This window comes from Danio rerio, chromosome 8, assembly GCF_052040795.2.
Source record: "Danio rerio strain M-AB ecotype USA chromosome 8, GRCz13ab, whole genome shotgun sequence".
In the NCBI taxonomy this organism is placed as follows: domain Eukaryota; kingdom Metazoa; phylum Chordata; class Actinopteri; order Cypriniformes; family Danionidae; genus Danio; species Danio rerio.
In genome coordinates, this window is record NC_141028.1 from 4,935,151 (window position 1) to 4,955,617 (window position 20,467).

General features: G+C 36.9%; 3 protein-coding genes across 3 annotated transcripts in view; 1 reads left to right on the forward strand and 2 right to left on the reverse strand.

The window, feature by feature from the left end:
• fut9b.1 (fucosyltransferase 9b, tandem duplicate 1) overlaps window positions 1–20,467 on the reverse strand; it is a 207,687-nt gene that overhangs the window by 127,123 nt on the left and 60,097 nt on the right.
• fut9b.3 (fucosyltransferase 9b, tandem duplicate 3) overlaps window positions 1–20,467 on the reverse strand; it is a 163,559-nt gene that overhangs the window by 83,023 nt on the left and 60,069 nt on the right.
• LOC147842523 (uncharacterized) lies at window positions 9,303–19,303 on the forward strand. Its single transcript, XM_087264131.1, has 10 exons — window positions 9,303–9,356; window positions 10,727–10,813; window positions 10,910–11,050; window positions 14,359–14,492; window positions 14,587–14,723; window positions 14,809–14,902; window positions 15,116–15,469; window positions 15,571–15,745; window positions 15,828–15,955; window positions 16,031–19,303. The coding sequence occupies exons 2-10, from the start codon at window positions 10,732–10,734 to the stop codon at window positions 16,343–16,345; spliced, it is 1,560 nt and encodes a 519-aa protein (XP_087120257.1). The 5' UTR covers window positions 9,303–9,356; window positions 10,727–10,731; the 3' UTR covers window positions 16,346–19,303.

A 20,467-nucleotide genomic window follows, 5' to 3' on the forward strand; every position in this document is an offset into this window, starting at 1 on the left:
GGAAATAAGCGATCTGGTTTCTCCCAGAATGAGAGCAGATTTTTCTCTGATGACTCCACTAACTGAAACTTTGAACAGTAGGCTACTCTTGCACTGACTTCATACATCATTATTGAGCATCTCATATCTTCCCTTTCTGCAAAGCCCACTCTCTGCTTTTTCGCTGATCCACTGCCATGTCTCACTACATACGACTTGTAATTAATAATAATGTATTTTTTTTATTACCCGACCCCCGGATTACCCGCAGCGCCCGCGGATATAACCGCCATCCACGCATCACTAACGGGGGGCAAAAAACAACCTATATACAGCTACAACCGTAACATTAGTTTCAGACACAACTGCAATGTATTTTACTGGTGAATATGTCATGAAAAAACACTTTACAAACACAGTATATGTATATTTTACTTTAATTTAAACGGAAACCTATTCATCTAAATGAAAACTAAGATAATCAAAAATTGATGTCTGCACAGAGATCAAGCCTCTCACCTGAGAACGTGGACAATTATGGTGTTTTTAAAGAAGAACTGAAAACTTCATTGAATATTCCAAATGTTAGAGGACACGCCTGTTTATCTTTCACTAGTCTACACTGCAGTTATCTGTTTAATTGTAGTTTACTTAGTTAAGATGGCTGCACTAAAGAGAATTGTTTTTTCTGACTAGTCTATATTGGTGGTATTTATTTATTTCTTGTTGTTTACTCAGGTATCCTGACTGTACTAAAATGTGATGGTAAGTTAATAAATAAATATAGTTCTATAAATAGAAAGTTTAGATGTTCTTGTTTTTAAGTGAAACTATTGTTCCTTAGCATTGCTGTTAAGATGACATCAACCCTAACCCCACAGCAAACAGAAACCGAACCGTGGCTCCAAAACCATGAACCGAACCGAACTGTGCCTTTGGTGTATCGTTACACCACTATTAACAAATATGTCTGATCACAGCAAATGTGATTTTCCATTTTAAAAACTTGAGGCGCACCTCGCTCCTTTTATGTTGACAAGGTAAAAAAGGTGCGGTCCTCCTTTTTTATGTCTCTATGAAACGACTGAATCATCTGGGTATTGATTGTGCAAGAGTGTTGCTGTCTATGTTGTTACAATCGTAATATTTAATAATATTGTGATATTCAAAATTTGTAAATACATACAGCTCTGGATAACTTAAAACAGCGAGCACTAGTCTCTCCTACGTCTTTAAAAGTTCTCTGTAGTTGTCTTGACAACACAAACACTGCAGCTCTGGGATGAGCCGCGTGCAAAACACTTACGGCTGTTAATAAACCATTCAAAAGATGCCCCTCTTAACACAAAGAGCTAATTTAATCTGCCCCTTATGCAGCCAAACTAAAAATAAATAAAATTATATTTTTAATCGTTTAATTGATACCATTAATCGGTTACAAACACATCCTTTTGGTTAACGGTTAATTAATTATTATTATTAGCATCCCTAGCCCAAAAAGTGCTCTGATAAACAGTGTCAGCTTTGCACATGAGTTTGCAGTTCTGTCTTTCATTACATTGTCGTACTTTTCCAATGTGGGCAGTAGGGTGGAATCTGTGCAATATATTATGCAAATAAAACGAATTTTGGTAAAAAAAAATTCTTAAATTTGTGATTCTTAAAAGTCACATCATTTCATGTGCTGTGGAGAAAAGGTGTGTTTGAATCCAGCTACTGCAAGGACATTTATGTTACAGGGCCATGAAACCCCCTCGTTTCAGCAGGGTGTTTTCACACCTCTACTTTGGAAAAAGTCAGAAAAGTGGCCGTGTCCAGCTCTGTTTAGGGGGGAGTGTTGGAGGAACTAAAGTGGGATGGTGTGGGAGTGTCTATTTGGGCATGCGCGAGTTTCAGAGTCAAAATTCACACACAGGAGAAAGTGATGGTGTTTAACCTACATGGACATCTGTAATCGAATTATTTGCCAAATTATTAAATGATGGACTTTAAGTGCAGTTTGGCTCTTTCATTCAGAGAATTCATTCATGCCCCTCGCGACACACGAGATATTTGATTCGAGGAACTGCTCTAAGCGTGTATTTTTCATGCAATGTTTGATACCGCACGGCGAATGAGAGAAAAAAAACCCCAGCATTTCCCAGAAACTTAGATGCACACGGCAGGTAGCGTCAGAAAGCCGCGTGTGTTATTCCGGTCACTAAATGCGGTAAAAACCCTAACTTACACGAGGTTAAAGTTTGGTTGTGGTGCTAACGTGTTTACACGTGCAATAGTTAGTTAGATACGAACAAACTGAATAAACAAAGAGCGCTGGTCGCTCACTTACCAAATCTGTAGAGACAAGACAATCAACAGCAACTACTAGAGCCGCGTCTTTATGAAGAGGAGACTACAAGCGAATCCGGATCTCAGCGTTTGCAGATGAGAACAGCTCTCAGGTAAACAATAATCCTCCTTAGACATGTAAGTTATTGTTGTCGAGCGTCGCGTACACTGTTAATCCACACGTGACTCCAGCTGCGCTCTCACAGAGAGAAAATTGAAAATGAAACTTAACTGCAGCAAACTATAAAAGCAACACTTCACGCTTGTTTTGCCAACACAACGTGGCGTCTCTGTCGTCTAAACACTGTGACAGTAATGAATATTAATGAAGTTGCACAATAGAGCGCGCTGATTGGTTTGAACCAAGCCCTACTCATGCATTAATGCAGCAGGCTGTAAGACGTAATAAGACACACTCTGGCACAGACGTCCAGTCTGCACGCTGGAATACACACTATTATGTCATGACCGTGACGCAGCTTCAAAAATTCGTTTCAAACCGGAAGTATGAATTTGCTTGAAATAACGCAAAAACAACCAATTTACACTTTTTAGTGAAATATAGGTGTCCTAATAGTGTTTTTAGCAGTGTGAGACACATATACGACTGTCAACAGCTCAAAAAATGTGTTTTGGTGTTTTGTGACCCTTTAAAGATAATATGTGCAATATATATATATTATTATAAAATCAATGTTTTGGAACACTGATACAGCCATAATCTTCTTATGATATAAACAGAGATTAAATAGATTCGATCATGTGAATGTTTGTACAAACCATACAGCAAATTTTTATCAACTTAACAATACCTTAGAACAATAGCTCCCTATTTCTGCTGCCCAGTGTGAAAGATATTTTTCAGCTCAAAACTGGATCGAAAATTCATCAAGAAGCTGTGTGTGAAATTAAAACTTTGGACACTCTATCTTTAGCAATTGGTCAGTTAACAAATTTTTTTTCCTTATGTTTCTGCTCTCAGCTGTTTCTACCCGTTTGCTAATGGTAAAAAAATAAATAACTGAGTTGACCTTTAATTAGTATTTTGCACTTTAATAAATATATTTTGTTTATTCAATTAAGATATTTTTTTTCCAGCATCTTTATATTTATTCTTTTATTATATATATATATATCTTATGTAAAAGGTTTACATTTATGCAACCAATAATTAATAAATTGGTTGTTTTTTTCCATACTGTTGCTGACTTTTCTCAGTTTGATCTAGCCATTCATACATTCCACCCAACGAAATAGGCAAAAGTAAAGTCATGATTTGTGCTGATTATTGTATCGGATTTGTATCGGTTAGTACTGAAGGCTGCAATATCGGTATTTATCGGAAGTTAAAATGTTATATCAGGACATCCCTATTGCAGAGCAACACTAACAGCACGCAGAAGTGTAAATGCACGACTACACACAAGGCAGGTGCTGTGGGTCACGCCGATCATTCAAAGCAGAAATATAAATCAGCCTTAAACCACTGATATGGTCTAAAACAGGGTTCCATTTCTTGTAAAAAGATTTGAGAGATCCTGTGTAAATTCATTTTTAAAAAGTCCATCCCTATTGAGTTAAACTTTCTGTTTATGTATGGATTTAAACTCGCTGGTTCATGGAACATCAGTTATAAAAGTGACTCTTGTTTGTAATTTAAAAAAAAAAATCCTGTTTTGCGTGATGTTAGCATATAATCAGTTTAACCAGTCTGTTTACTTCCAGACCCGGGCCAAAGTTTGCATATTGGATGAAGTGTCTTTATTAGATGCTTTTGGTGACTCTTTGGTTTCAGTTTACTACCTCAGTTTCTTACGCTATGCCATAGACTTGTTTAGTTATAGGCTAATTGTTTAGTTAAAAACATTACTTGTTTAGTTCTAGACTTAAATAGTTGTAGGCTCTGAAATAAATAATTTGATGTATTGACACGGAACTGTAATGCAGCCTAGGCCTGCCTGGAACTCTTAGCTGTGTAATAAAAACCAATATACATATATATAACCCATATATATACATATATATAACCCATATATATAACCCATATATATATATATATATATATATATATATATATATATATATATATATATATATATATATATATTGGGATGTTCACAAACTTTTAATCTTTAAGAGCCTGAATTTATTGTTGAAACTGTTAAAATGTGTTAAAATCCTAATATTAGGTAAAATCCACAAAGGTAGCGATTCCATACAAATGTTAACCTCACCACTAAAGAAAAGTTTTCACTAAAATAGCAAAACCCTTTCTAAATTGTTTGTGTATGCTTGTATTTTACAAATACTCAAATGTTTCTGTCAATGCTTTCAAACCATTTTATTTCATTTGGCAAAGTCACACAAGTTGAAATTTCACATCACATCCAAAACAAAGTATGTTCCTCAGGCATGAGACTAGGGCTGGGCGATATGGGCAAAATATCATATCCCGATATTTTTAGGAAGAATAACAGTATACGATATATATCGGTATCTTCCATATGGTAGTATCTACCATTACTTGAGAGTCAAAGCCTTTATTAAAACATTATTAAACATTTTTAGCAAAGTATAAATCAAACACAGGGGTTTCCCTTCCTTCAAGGTTTAGCATGGTTTGGAGAAATAAAAAATTTATAAATCAAGGTTTTAACACCACTATTCCCAAAGTATATGTTTTTTTTATCTATTTTTAATATGTTGTAAAGAAATCTGTGTTTTTTAAAACTAATGAAGAGAGCAGAAGCCAATGATTTTTTTTTACTATTTTGTCTAACATGTTTACCGTTCCAAAATATTTGAAAACAATTTTTTGTTTTTCAATAAAATAAATTGTTTACTGTGGAAAAACAGTTTGTTTGTTTGTTTGTTTTACCCAGACATGTAAAAATAACTTATTTTAGAGCAGTAATCTCAACGTTATACCGCGAAACCGTGGTATTTTTATCCAAGGTTACCATACCGTCAGAAACTTACAGTATACTGCCCCATGCCTATTCCTCATAAATGGAAAATAAAATTAATACTTTGGGTTTGTTAGAGACAGAATTCTACCTGTAGCAATTTGATCAGGATTATTTCTTTTAGGTAGTGTGTAGTTTAATTCACAGAAATCTGATGTTTACTGTACATTTGCATGTTTTTTTTTAGGTCATAGTCAAAAGCATTGGTTGATCTCTCCATTTCTAGAATTTTAATTAAATCATTACAAGCATCACACCAACTAAATGGATTTAATTAGACTTTATATGCATTTGTATACTTTATTTTGTACATTATAATTTCCTAGATTTATTAGTGAAATACATTTCCTTTTTTAAAAACCAAGAGTGGTTAAGCGAAAATAAATGTCATCAATTTCCCGGCAATTTAATTTTGGGGTTTATGCACTCACAGAAAAAAAAAAAAAACTGCCTATGTTGTTTACCTAACGTTAATGTGCATATTTCTTTAGTCACACACAACACGTTTATTTCTCTTTGAGGTACAAAACACGTTTACAGAAGTTGTTCTGGTGTTTTAGTATACTGTTAACGTACACATTTCTCTTCCAATTTAACTTTCAAGTTTTTACTGCAAACGTCACATCTATAACATAGGAAGCGCTTTCAGACTTCTAACTATAAAAAAAAATTATAAATCCCTTTGACTTGCTCAATCTCTCCCAAACTGTAAACATGTGATTACCAATTCCAATGAATAAATGGAAACTTTGTTTAGAGATTTTTTAGGTTTTCATATAGCACACCTGGATGAGTACAAACATAAAAGAATCAAGGCGGGTCCCTTAGCTTCACTGAAGTGTAAATATGAGGAACACAATAACAAATTCCATTATTTATTAACCATGAATAAAAGCAAATATCATAGCTAAACACAGCGTGAGAGAAGTTTAATTCTGCAATAAGATGATTGTTATATATATATATATATATATATATATATATATATATATATATATATATATATATATATATATTATAAAACTGTAATAAACTTCCTTTAAAAGTGTTGCATGATTCTGTATATAATTTAGTCGCGGTGTATTGTTCAACTGGAGTACCCTTTCTTTATGATGGTGGCTGTTTTTGCCTCATTGACTCTCATTAAAATGACATTTTTTAATGCAAGGCCATGCCAGCATATAATTCGGCCTTCTTGATCTTTGGCAGTTTTCCCTGTCAGGAGGAGGTGAGATTTATAATTTTTACTGTTGATCATCAGTTGGCAGCATTAACCCTTTAGATAGGCCAGTATAAAAAAAGTAGATTTACATAGAATAAATCAGCAGATTACAGTGTGTGTGCATTAATACAAGTACTATATTTACATTGTTCTGAGAGCAAAGTTGCATATTTTGATTTTCTCATGCTGTGTTCCCACCAGACGTGGGAACGCGCGGCTAAATTGCGCTATTTGCGCATAAATAGCCACGTAAACATTTGAGTTTACTTGCTTTATTCGCACGTCAAATTCACTTCAGAACAGACGCAGATTTGCGTGATGGGCAGAGCTTCTGTCTGCCTGGTGACTCTAGCTTTGTTGCTAAATGGCTAACATGGATTTTATTAAGAGGATATGTGTTTTACAAAGGCTGAAAAACAGCGTTGATATGTTTAGGGCCGTGTCTGAGTCCACTAGATCCTTTTAAAGGTTTCTGTGAGCTCAGAAACTCCTCCAGAAACTTAACCTGGATGATGGAGACTTTCAGCAGTGCTTCTGACTAAGCTGAGCCCAGTTTGATGACTTGTTGTCAGTGTCGGTGGGAGGATTTCCCTGGGACACCATCAACAGGTTCTACGTCGCAATCACACCCCCACAAGAACAAGCTCCTGATTTTTTTTAACGTGGCGCGACTGTCTGCTTGAGTTCAGATTTTTAAACTCGAGCATCAAACACGCAAAATGCTCAATTTGCACCGCACCATTCGCGCAAATCGCGCCGCAGGGTGTCTATTCAATAGAGGTGTGAACCTATACTGGTCTCACGGTTCGGTTACGATTATCATGCCTTCGATTCGGTTCAATTCGATATTTCGGTGCATCACGGTGGATTAACGATGCTTTTCATATACAGTGTTATATTTTAGAGGAGAGGCTATAACAAGCTGTCTGTATAAACACACAGAGACACAGCACCACACTGTCTCTCATTCAAACACGAACATAGACAGCACCAAAAAAACAAACACACACACACACACACACGCACGCACACGCACACACACACACACACACACACACACACACACACACACACACACACACACATACACACGCACACGCACACGCACTTAAGCCCTCGCAACAGGGAGAGCTCGCGAAGAGCGGAGCAGAAAAATAAATAAATAAATAAAAAAAAATAAGCACTTTTTCGACGGTCCCTTGCTGAGAGCTCCTCTCAGCGTGAGCTATCTCGGCTAAACACATATTGCGAGGGCTTAAACGGAGCAGTGCTCGTAGTGTAGAGCGAAAAGAAAGAAAGACAGCTGTGAAACATAACCAGCTTTGTCTTTCTGTAGGAAACACACTTTAGATCTTTTTAGGGTAAGAGGTTTTTGAGTTATTGCCGTTTGTAACTGAATGTGTGTCAGGAATATCGAAAACAAAAGCAACTGAACCGCGCTCATTTCTGGCGCCCTCCTGGATATACAGCGCCCCTAGCATTTGCCTATGGTGCCTATGCCACGGGCCGGCCCTGAGTTGGCTGAGTGTTGTAAATACTCGCGCTCACCTCCCTCGCGACAAAGCGCATAGGAGATAAATGACATCAGTACATAATAACCGGTTATGATTATTACTGAACCGATATCGAATTGTCCGCGTCTGCATCGCGGTGAACCAAAGAAACAATTAATTTTGACACCCCTACTATTCAAGCATTTGCATTGACTTAACATGTAAATCACTCGTGCTTGACGCATGTTCAGCATCTGGTGTGAACGCAGCATCAGACATATCATGATAAGGCCCGATTCCAATTCAACCCCTTTGCCCTTCCCTCTTGTTTTTCACGTTCCTGTGAAGGGGTAGGGGTGTCAGAAAAGTCTAGTGGCTGCACAGCAAAAATTCCAGTGTTCAATATACAGTGTGATTTTTTTTGGTGTTGTTCAGTGTTAAAACTGGAGTACATTTTAATCCACGAGTTTGAAAACACGTATATTTAAGAGTTTTTTTCCAGTGTTAAACTTTTAACCCAATATGCAGTGTATTTCTCATTAGTGATGGGAAGTCCATTTTTTTACTTGAACCGGTTCTTTAGGACAAACAGTGATCAAACCAGTATGTTTTACGAGTCTTGATGATATAATCAATTATATGATATAATAAATTAATTCTCATCAGAAGCAGTGAACTATATGCACATGCATTTTCTATTAATATTAAATTGTCATTAAATAATCTTATTTTAATAAATCAATGTTTCATAAGATGATAATAGCATTAGCACAAAATAGTCCAAAGAATTAGTTTGGTTCAGACAACGGTCATGAGCTTCAGGAGTCACAGCACTTCACGCATGCGCACAGTTTTAGCTCTTAGGTTCTCAAATCGGACGGGTCCGAAAGAAACCGCATTTCGTTCACGTAGCTCTCGGTTCAGTGTACTTGTGATCCAAAACAGTTGCAACCGGTTCTTAACTCGAGAACAAGGTTCGAGAACCGTTGCAACTGTTTTAGAACCATTCAGTACACTGAACGAGAACCTGTTTCTTTAGGATTTTTTAAGCCGATGAAGTGAAGCACGTTCATACGCTGTTCTAGTAATTAAATAATTTATCTTATTTATTTTTTAATCAGAGAAAGTGCCAGGCACGGTTAAAAAGCAAGGATTTTGAAGTAATTTGTGATTAGTGATTAATGGAGACTGTGAACAGTTTCAAACGATTCAGTTGGACTTGGTGAACTGATTCACTAGGACGATCCAGGTAAATTGAATGATTCGTTCGCGAATCGGTCATCACTATTTCCCACGATGCTCAGCTCCGCGGCTGTCTTTTCAGTTGGAGATCCCACGGAGGTTGGCCTGGAGGCTCCGAGTTCAGTGGTAAGTTTTAGCCGTTTTTTCTAAAGAAATGTTTGATACAACGATAATAAATACTCTAACGTTATAATTACATTTAGCAAATAGTTTAAATATTTGTAAATGTTTGTGAGAAGTGTCGCACGGCGTCGAAGCTAACGTTAATTAATTTGAGCATGTTGTAAGGCCATTGGCTTATTTCGCATGTGGACCCTAAACATATCGAAAAGATAAGTTAAATGGCTATGATTTCAGATTAATACAGTTTTAATCCTCTCGCGACGAAATATTTAACGTTATGTGTTTTAAAAATTAGTTTGTGACTATCACTGCGGGGTTTCCCGCCGTTGACTGCCCCTGAGGCAGCTGCATTTTGAAAATGCGCGTCCTTTAATGTTACACTTTGGTCGCACTTCGTTTTAAACGGCGAATTACAGCTTTTTTCCTTTTCTCTAACGATCCGTTCAACTGAATAACCCATATAACGTTAAGTTAGTGATGTCCGGCGTTGTGATGAAATCTGTGACTCGTCGAAAATTTTGACCAGGTCGCGCTCTTCAGTAACATTTTCACTCGGGAACGTGCTTGTCTCATGCACGTGACTGTGAACGCGCAGACGTCTAAACCAAGCAAATAGCATCGAGCTGTGCTGTAAAGGATATTTTAAATTCTGGGATTCAGAAAACGGGTTTATGGAAGAACTTTAATGCCGTGATATTTTGTTGTTGTCTGCTGGTAGACTGCTATAACTAAACATGAGTCGAAAAAATCCTATAGTTCATTACAAATGCCAATTACTGAGTTCAAATTACATGTGATACAGGTAGGATTAAGATAGAAGTGTTTTCCCTGTATAAACTTACTATAATGTTTAATAAATTGACATTTTGTGTCAAATTTATTTGTTTTCTAAAACATTGATGACCAGATATCTTTATACATTTGGATGTCAATTGATTAGAATGTCATTAAAAAGGTGATTAATTTTACTAATACAAAATGTGACACTCAGTAATTAGCTTTTGTAATGAACTGTTTTTTTCAACTCAATCTCACAACTAAATGTTTAGTTTTAGCAGTCTACCTGCAGACAACAACAAAATATCACGACTACATTAAAATTCTTCCATGAACCTGTTTTCTGAATCCCAGGATTTGAAACATTCTTTACATCACCGCTCGACGCTATTTGCTTGATTTTTGTGTCTGCGCTTTCACAGTCACATGCATGAACGTCATGCACTTTGCCGAGTGAAGATTTTACTAAACGTCACACCCAGGTCACAGTTTTCAACAAGTCACAGATTTCGGCACAACACCGGTTTATCAATATGTGTTCTTTTGAATCACACTGTAAGCCTAATCAAACGAAAACTTGTTTTTTTTTTCTTTAGCTACAATGCTCTTCAAAGTCATTTATGGAGGCAAAAAGAAGTTGATTAAGGTAAATGAAGTTGATTACAGCAGTCTAATAAACGAAGGTAAGTTCTTAAATTATTGACTCCATTTTTGTTTTGACTGTTGCTGCAGGTGGAATGTCTTTTTTCAATTAATGTTATTTCTTTTAATACGTCAAGTCAAGAAGAAATTTTCCATCGAGCAAAAGGATCTGGTTTTGCAAGATGACACCGGTGTGGAGGTAGATGAAGATGTTTTCACTGACGTGCTGGAGGAGAGATCGCGTGATGTACTTTGGAGAGTCATTGACCAAGATTTAGGCAAGTTTCTGTATGCAGGGCTTTCTGGTCCCATGCATTCAATGTTTAATAAACCACATCTGTTTGCCTTTTTTTCTAACTTTATAACAGGTCTCGAAATTAACCTTTTTGCTTGGTAGCACCGGTGCTCCTAATTTAGGCGCATCAGCCAAAATTTAGTCGCACCCACCAATTATGAGCACCGTTACAAGTTTTATACAAACATATTTATTGCATTTGAAATCAACACTAATCAAACTAACAAGCAAAAAAAAAAAAATTATAAGATATGCAAGCGTAAGGAAAATATGTCTCAACGAAATCCAGTTATCACAAGAAAATACATTTTTATAACATAACTGAGTGACCAAAAGCATACACGGAGCGATCACTGGCCCTGCACGCACTGCTTGAATGAATCTGTTAAAGAGCCCATATTATGGGTTTTTGAAAATTCCCCTCCATGTAGTGTGTAACACAGCTCTAAGTGAAGTGAAGTATCCAGCTAAGGCTTAAATCTGTAAGAATACAGTGTTTAAAACTGTTGATTCATCTATAAAAGAGTCGATTCATAGTGCTTCAAACGAGTCGCCTTGATACCGACTCATTAGGTGTTTCGCCATGACGTACGAACGAAACAAAGTTTTTCACGTGCACGCGCAAACCCGGGAGATTTCAAACCTGAGGCCCCGCCCTCTGACGCAGTAACCCAGACACACACACACACACACCCACAAACACACGCACACCCACAAACATGCCGGTCGATTGAAGTCACACTGCAGATGGATATATTGAGTCTCTACCCAAAGATGAAACATCAGCATTATAACCAAGCAGTTGGAAACTTCTGGAAGCTACATGCTACAAAGAATACTTCATCTGAGTTTGTTAAAGGAAGGATCAGTAAAGAGTAACTGATGGACGTCAGGATGGGTTTCTTCCTACATTTCTCAAGTGTAAGTACGTGCGGTTAAAGTTGTTGCCTCGTTTACTCTAGCTTGCAAATGTATTTAGTTGTGATTTGTTACTTGTAACCGCGTGTACTGTATCAGGTTAACTGGATATATTATCTTATCGCGTGCAAAGTCACGTTAAAAACGCGACGCGTGCTGTTTGTTTATGGAGCTCCGTGCTAGAGTTCTGCTCCCGCGATTTATTCGGAAATGTATTCCCGCGCCGCAGAAATCTGGCGCGGGGAGAGAGAGAGAGAGCGAGAGAGAGAGCGAACGAACGAACGAGCTTTGTGTACTTTGTGCTGTGTGTGTGTTTTTATACAGACAGCTTGGCTGTCTGGACTGTATACTGGGTGATATTTGGTTGTGTTCTCCGCTCTAGCGGGACCGGGCGCGGCGGGCAGAAAACGGAGCGGGTTCTCAGGCTAAAACCTGGCGGGTGCGGGCTGAAGCGGGAGCGTTGTCATCCGGAGGTGTGTGTGTGTTTTTGTGTGTGTGTGGTATGGCGAGTACACGACTGTCTCCTTCGTTCGGTTATCCGTGGCACTATCCACTCGCCATAGTGTGGCAGCTAAAGTCCACGCCTACACTATCGAGCGTGTATGAACTGTGATTACTTTTTAAATTGCTGATTAGCTATTGGCCATTTCCCTCTCTGACTGAAGGCAGTCGACCAATCGCGACAGACTGTCATCGGTCCAATCAGCGCAGATTAGCTCCGCGCTAAGGAGGGGTTTGGGAACAAATGAATCACTGGACGATTCATACAGGAGTCGCTGGGATAATTAGATAAAAATAAATGCAGATTATAAGACCATGAAAGTGTTTTTTGACCTTGCATGCATATTAGACTGTTGTTGGAGACCCTTACAACCAAGATATGACCTTATTTCATGTATAATATGGGCTCTTTAATGGTATAACTGTGCTGTTCTCACAAGTGCTGTCTGATATTGCACTGATGCTTTTGACACTTACTGTACCTTATTATATGCATACGTCATGTTAATAGCAATACTGGTCTTTTTAGGAGTAGCGATGTTAGTTTACTCGGTGCAAGCCCGTTTGCGATGGTGTACGTGGTGTTAAATTTGAAATATAGCTGCCCCTTGCATGGCGGACAGCATCTGGCGATTTATATAAAGGATTAAACAGAAGCTGTCGTGCTAGATGTGGCAAACAGTTACCTGAAAACTCCATCCCACAGACTTTTCCTAGCGGACTTGAAGCCAATGGAAGTCTTCTACTCTTGGAAAAGTGTAGATGGTGGATTAACATTCAGCACATAGTCACTAGTAAGATGTGTCATTTATAACTTTAGATGCCATGGTTTCTAAAACAAAATCTGCCAGTGTTATCTTCATTCTCATCTTCAGCGCTTTACAGTTTTTCACGGTAGTAGCTCTCTCATCCGACGCCAGAAGGCAAGGCGCTGACTGAGTGATTGACAGCTGATATTAACCAATCATTCGCATTCAGTGCTAGAGCAGTGGTGGGCCAAAAAGAAGAGCGTGAAGGTGGGGCAAGCATTACGGACTTGGCTTTGTTTACTGCAGCAAGTCGACATGACAACTGTTTTAAACCATTTCTGTGTGCTGCGTTTCAAGTGCAGACAAAGAGCTTAGAGATGCATTCTGCGTGAATGTCTCCCGAATCTGCGCATGTGGTGAACATTTTGCAGTAAAAACTGGTCGCACACAACAATTTTAAGCACTCGCAGAAATCCTCCCAAATATATTTTAAGGTTGCATAGATAAAATTTAGGCCGCATATGCGACCAAAATGGTCGCAATTTCGAGCCCTGTTATAATTATTTAAACTGGCCTCATATGTGGCGACAAGCTACAGTTCCATTAAAACGATATGTCAGATAACTTGTGCTTAAATTGTGAAATTGTTTTATCTAAAAATGTGTAAATGCTTAGTTATTCAACCATTCATGACTGAAATGTACTACTAAATTTAATATTTAAAAGTAAATCCTATTACTAAAATCAAATTAATGTATCTTTTTCAAATTAATCTTCTGGGTTTTTCCTACTTTGTGAAGCCTTATTTCATCAGTTTTGTATGTGAACTGGCGGCTGCACTTGTGACTGAGGGAGCAAGCAGCATCTTAAATACTGTTTTTGCTCTCTCTTGAGTCAAAAACAACTGATAGCCTACTATATTCGCAAGTTTGAAAGACCAATTCCATGTTTTATGTGATGCAAAGTTGTATGCTGAAAATCTCTGACATACCTTTTGGTTTTGTGATGTTAAACATTAAGAAGTTTGGCTTAGGGCAAATCTAATTTTAAAATTGCTTGGCACATCACTAGAATGCAGTACATATAACATGCTTTTTAATATTATTATTATTATTACTTTCAGAATGCACAGTCCTCGATTCTTGTAGCTCCCACTCAGACACACTAGTTCTCACCCCAAACCACCCTGAAACTGATGACCGTGCTGAGCCAAGCATGAAGAGACCTCGTTTTGATGAAGCTTTTGAGGCTAAGCAGGTAATTTTTAAATTTCATGATGTACTAGTTCAAGTGTTTGGCAGTTTTTTTCACATTATTATGCGGACATTTTATTACTTTGTTTTTATTGTAGTTTGTCAGTGAAATTTTGAAAGAAAAGGCAGGTGGACTTGCCGTTTTGGCCGAATATAATGAACATGGAAAACTCACAGATTCAACCCGGCGACAGTTAGTCAACATCGTTGTTGCATACATAACTGAAAAAGAAGGGTAAGTTTCAATCTAAAAATCATTGATACAATTTTTTGTAATCAAACTGTTTTAGTGTTTTAACTTATTTTTCTTGTTCTTATAGTCGTGTCCCTTCCAAAGAAACAAAAACACGCTGTGCCTTGGAAATTGTAACTCTTTGCCCATCACTGAAGGATCCATACTCAAGAACTGGATATGTAAGAATTTAAAACTTATTATTATTCTACTGTACCTTATAGAAACATTTTAGATTTTGTGGAACCATGTCACATTTCTAGTTCCCCTAATTGAATTAAATAAATTTTGTTTTATTCTTCATCAGTATTTTTTTAGTCTAGTGTAGTGACATGATCAGAAATTTAAAATGTTTGCATTTGATCTTATCAGCAGTCATTTTGTTTTTATTTAAGGAACATTTCTATGACCCCAAGAGCAATCAAGGATACATATCATGGCGTCTGAAAACAGTTTCACGCCGAAGCAAAAGCCAGAGCACAAGAAATGCCAGGTCAAGTGCAGCATCGGATGATGAAGGCAACGGAGGACCAACAGCTAACAGAGCCAACTGGAACTATTTGGAAAAGCAGCTCGATGGCGACCAATGCAAAGAAGCCATATCATTTATGAGTCATTGTGCTGACGAGGACCAGATTTTTGAGAAGATGAAATTAACATTCAAGCACAGACAGCAGCTTATTCATGATGCAGAGAAGTCCAGCACAGCTCTTTCAGTTTTTCCAAGATTTCTCGACACAAAGGGATTGGTAAGAGAAAGAGACAGATAATAGTATTTTGTTGAGATAAAATTAGGTAATATGCAAAAAGCATGGTGTGAATTTTTGTTATGTTTGTAATTGTTTTACAGGTTCTTCAAGACTTTGACATCAAATTTGGAACTGAAACCGCTTCCAGACTACTAGAACAATGGGACACTTTAAAGCCAAAGATCATCGCAGAGGCGAAAACGCTTAATTCAAACTTGTACCTAAACAGCCTGCTTGCAGCTGGCACTGGGCAGAACCTGGAATGTGAATGGCAAGGTATTAAATGGTTTGTTATTTGTAAGTTTTTGATTGTTGTATTTGTTGTTGATCTACATGCTCTCTTTGTTCTTGCTTGCAGGATGGGACAGTGACATGTCCTGTCTTTTACTACTGGCTTTCCTTTTGCCACCTTCAGCAGGTGGTAGAAACAATTCAACAAAGATCAGCATTAAGGAGGCAATGGATCATGTTGTGCAGTTTCACAAGGTTTGCATGGAAACATTAGTGAGCTGTATTGTAGGTTACTTGTTTGTAAGAAAATCTGTTTTTCACCTGTTTCAGGCTTGTTGCAGTCTAACTGAATATGTTGAGAAGACTGAAGGCCTGCAACCACATCTCCTTGCAGTTGGCTCTGCAAAGAATGCCATTCATGAGTTCTACATTGTTCTGGATGGAAAACTTCTACCATGTCAGGCAAAGTCATCCCTTTCTGCTTTTGACGAACTGTTTAAAGCGTATTTTGTTTTTAGTGTGTCATACCCCCACTCCTTAAATGCAATGTTTACATTTGTTCAGACAACAATCTACAAGATTGGCTGTGGCACAGTTCGTGAAACCCCAAGGGTAAAGGACCTACGAGCCAAACTTCTGAATTAGCTCTCTTGACTGACTGAAAATGTTCCGCTGTTTTGCTTGTAAAGCGGTACATTTAACAATTAATGACCTCATTTGTCATCTAAAACTCATTCATGCTTATTATCCTGGGAAAAAATTGAACTTGAAATGTGCACAGAACAATTGCAAGCATAGCTTCATGACTTATGCCGGATTTCGAAAACACTTGAGTAGTGTTCATAGACATGAATTTCTAGACCAAGCAGAGACTGAAAATCAGACTGAAGATACTGAATCGTCACATTTAAATAATCATAATGAACAACAACCTGAGACACCACTCGGTGATAAAAGGAGGGTGATTGACACTCAAGAAATGTGTGCATCTATTGTTGCTAGATTGCAAAATAGTGGAGTAGCAACCAGTGTTGTAACTTCTGTAATATCGGACATGGAGGAACTGGTCCATGAAATACATTCTGATATTAAAAGTAAAGTAATGAATTTACTTCCAGCAAAGGATTTTGCAACAGCATCCCAGGTAGATGACTGTTTAGTAGTATGAATAATCCATTCACAAATCTAAAACACAGAACACAAAAGGAAAAAATATTTCAAAGACAAATGGGCTGTTGTCGATCCTACTGAGATAAAGCTAGGTGTACGATTTGACAGTAGATTGAATCGAGTGACGAGAACTTATGATCAAGTTCCTGTAACCGACAAGTTCATTTACATTCCCCTTTTGAACACATTGCAGTTTATATTTAGGAATTCGGATATATGTAAACATATGACAAGTCCAAGTGCGAGTACATCTGTCTATAAAGATTTTTGTGATGGGGATTATTTTAAAAACCACCCACTTTACAGTAAACATAAAAATGCACTTCAGATACAGTTATACTATGATGATTTTGAATCTGCTAATCCGCTGGGCTCGAAGCAAGGCATTCATAAAATTGGAGTAATTTACTTTATTCTCAGGAACTTTCCACCCAAAATGAATTCAAGTTTAATGAACATACATTTATTGTCATTATTCTATACACAGGATATTAAGAACTATGGATTTGATGCAATTTTGCGGCCCCTTGTTGAAGATTTAAAAGTCCTTGAAAGTTCTGGCATTCCAGTTCCTTTCTCCAAAGATCCCTTGTTTGGCACTATTGCACAGGTTACTGGCGACAACTTGGGAATGCACACAATTCTTGGTTTTATGGAATCTTTTAGTGCCCTTTACTTTTGTCGGTTCTGTTTAGTAGACAAAAAAACATCTCAGTCTGTTTTCAGTGAAGACGACACTAATATTACATTAAGAAACAAAGCGTTACAAGAACAGCACTATGCAGATTTGGTAGCTGACCCTAGCATTACTTCATCTTTTGGGGTTAAGCGTACATGTCTATTTAATGACTTAAAATACTTTCATATTTGTGACAACTACTCCCCTGATATAATGCACGACATCCTCGAGGGTGTTGGTCAGTATGAAATGAAGTTACTTCTTGAATATCTTTCTGGCATTATACCAAGACAAGACGTATGTAACAGAATCTATTCTTTGAATTATGGCTTTCTTGAAAGAAAAAACCGACCCACTAGATTAAATCTAGAACAGACAGCTAATTCTATAGGTCTAAATGCCATTCAGACATTCTGTTTAATACGGAACATTCCTCTGATATTTGGAGACCTCATTGAAGAGGAAAATAATTACTGGCGTTTATTACTATTGTTGTTACAGATCATCAACATAGTGTTTTCTCCTGTGATAACAGAAGGCATGACCTACTATCTGAAACATCTAATTTTAGAACATCATAGTCTTTTTAAAGAGCTATATCCACAAAAGTCTTTGATTCCCAAGCATCATTTTATGCTACATTATCCACATTGTATACGCAAAATTGGTCCATTAGTACATGTATGGTCGATGCGTTGTGAAGCGAAACACAAGTTTTTTAAAAACAGCATAAAAAATTTTAAAAACCTCACCAAGTCTTTTGCTATAAAACACCAATATGCAATTACGTATCATTGGAAAAGTTTACCCGTTAAAAATGTTGAATATGGACCTTTAAAAACTCTAGACCTTGATGATTTGCCATATCGTGACATTATTCTTGAAATGTATCCACATTTTTTGGACCGTGAGATCACAGTAACTTCATGGCTGAAATATTCAGGAACGGAATATCGTCATGATCTACTGGTGTTCAGTAAAATGGAGAAGGACTTACCAATTTTCAGTAAAATATGTGAAATTATTCTCATAGAGGACCAAAACCTTTTGGTAACTAAAGACTTTGAAACACTTGGATTTGTTGAGCATCTTCATGCATACCATGTAAGAGAAAATAACACTTTTGGTTTGTCAAGAGTTGAGGATCTTCCTTTTTTCAGACCATTTGACTTACAGGCATCATATGGATTTGAAGAACCATATTTGTACATTGTTCCAGTGCATTGTTTTGTGCACGAAAATATTTAATTAGCTTGCACTAACTTCTGATTGTTTAGCACATAAGCTGAATGTATTTACAGATTTTATATTGAAGTCAGAATTGTGAGTTTTTAGCTTGTTCCTTTTTTTGAGGCAGAAATGAGCTTAGTTGCTTCTATGGGCACTTTCATGTTTGCACTTTATGAAATAAGTATATGTTGTTTCAGGTAACCTCAGGTTTATGAGTTTTCTACGAGTTACAAAACAAGTTATATGATATTTCTATGAGTTACAAAAAACGCGTTATGATATTTCTATGAGTTACAAAATGAGTTATATGATATTTCTATGACTTGCAAAACAAGGAGTTTTTAAACAATGGTCTTTTTTTATTGTGCAGGTGTTAATTCTATTTTCTTGCACTTGTGGAAACAGATTTTCTAAAGTTTGTAAAAAAAAATTGAAATATGTCGTTGCATTTTTAAATGCAGAGTTGAATGTATTGAAAATATTTCTAAAGTTTAATGAACATTTAATAAACAATTTTCAACATATTTGATCACTGTTATCTGTCACACCCACCAATTGATAATTAGGAAATAAAGGTAATATATTGACACTTTGAAGGGTACCACGCACTCCAGTTTGATGTAAAAATAAACTCTTACAGTGTTAAAATGAACACTGAGTAATGTACACATTTTATATATTAACACTTTGAAGGGTAGCAAACACTCTAGTTTGATGTTAGAATAAACTCTTACGGTGTTAAAATGAACACTGAGTAATGTACAAACTTTATACATTAACACTTAGGAGGGTAACAACCACTCCGGTTTGATGTTAGAATAAACTCTTACAGTGTTAAAATGAACACTGAGTAATGTACAAATTAAGTATATTAACACTTTAAAAGGTAACAAACACTAGTTTGATGTAAGAATAAACTCTTACGGTGTTAAAATGAACACTGAGTAATGTACAAATTTTATATATTAACACTTTGGAGGGTAACAACCACTCCGGTTTGATGTTAGAATAAACTCTTACGGTGTTAAAATAAACACTTTGAGTAATGTACAAATTTTACACTTTAAAAAGTGTTATTTTAACTCCAAAATGGAGGGAGTCATATGTACACCCAAGGAGTGTTAAATTAAACTCAAATTGAGTTAAATGTACACTCTTTTTTTTTGCTGTGTGGGAGTGAGCTTTTTACAGTGTCTGCTATAATATTAATTAGGCCTGCATGATTAAAAGAGTTGGTACATTACGATATAATATTGTAAACTTTAGTTGATGTGTAATGTAGCTGTGTGAACATAAACAACATCTCTGATTGTAAAAAGCTCAAAGTGCAATGCACAGGGAGACCTTGGTTTTTACAGAGTTAGCTTGGCAAAGCCTACAATGAACAAATTTTGGGGACTACAAACAAATACTTCCGCCCCCTGTGAGATCACAAACATACTTATACCGCGCGCACACACTGCGCAGCTAAGGGCTGTGGCCGGAGGCGCTGTATGTTACAGCAGAGGAAGAAAATGCCATCCTGCTATTTCCACATAGCTTCTCTGTTTCTGTATTTGGGCTTCCAAAGAACACGACACAAAGACAGAAGTGCTTATAGTTCAATAATAATTATGTTCTAGAGAATTAAAAAATACATAGCAAGCATGATTTGACAAAAGACAGCTCCAGAATCTTTCCCAGTTCAG

Coding starts and splice junctions, on each gene's coding strand:
- LOC147842523 (XM_087264131.1), top strand. CDS start 10,732: ATGCTCTTCAAAGTCATTTATGGAGGCAAAAAGAAGTTGATTAAGGTA. Junction 10,814..10,909: donor CAGCAGTCTAATAAACGAAG/GTAAGTTCTTAA, acceptor TAATACGTCAAG/TCAAGAAGAAATTTTCCATC. Junction 15,956..16,030: donor ATGTTGTGCAGTTTCACAAG/GTTTGCATGGAA, acceptor CACCTGTTTCAG/GCTTGTTGCAGTCTAACTGA.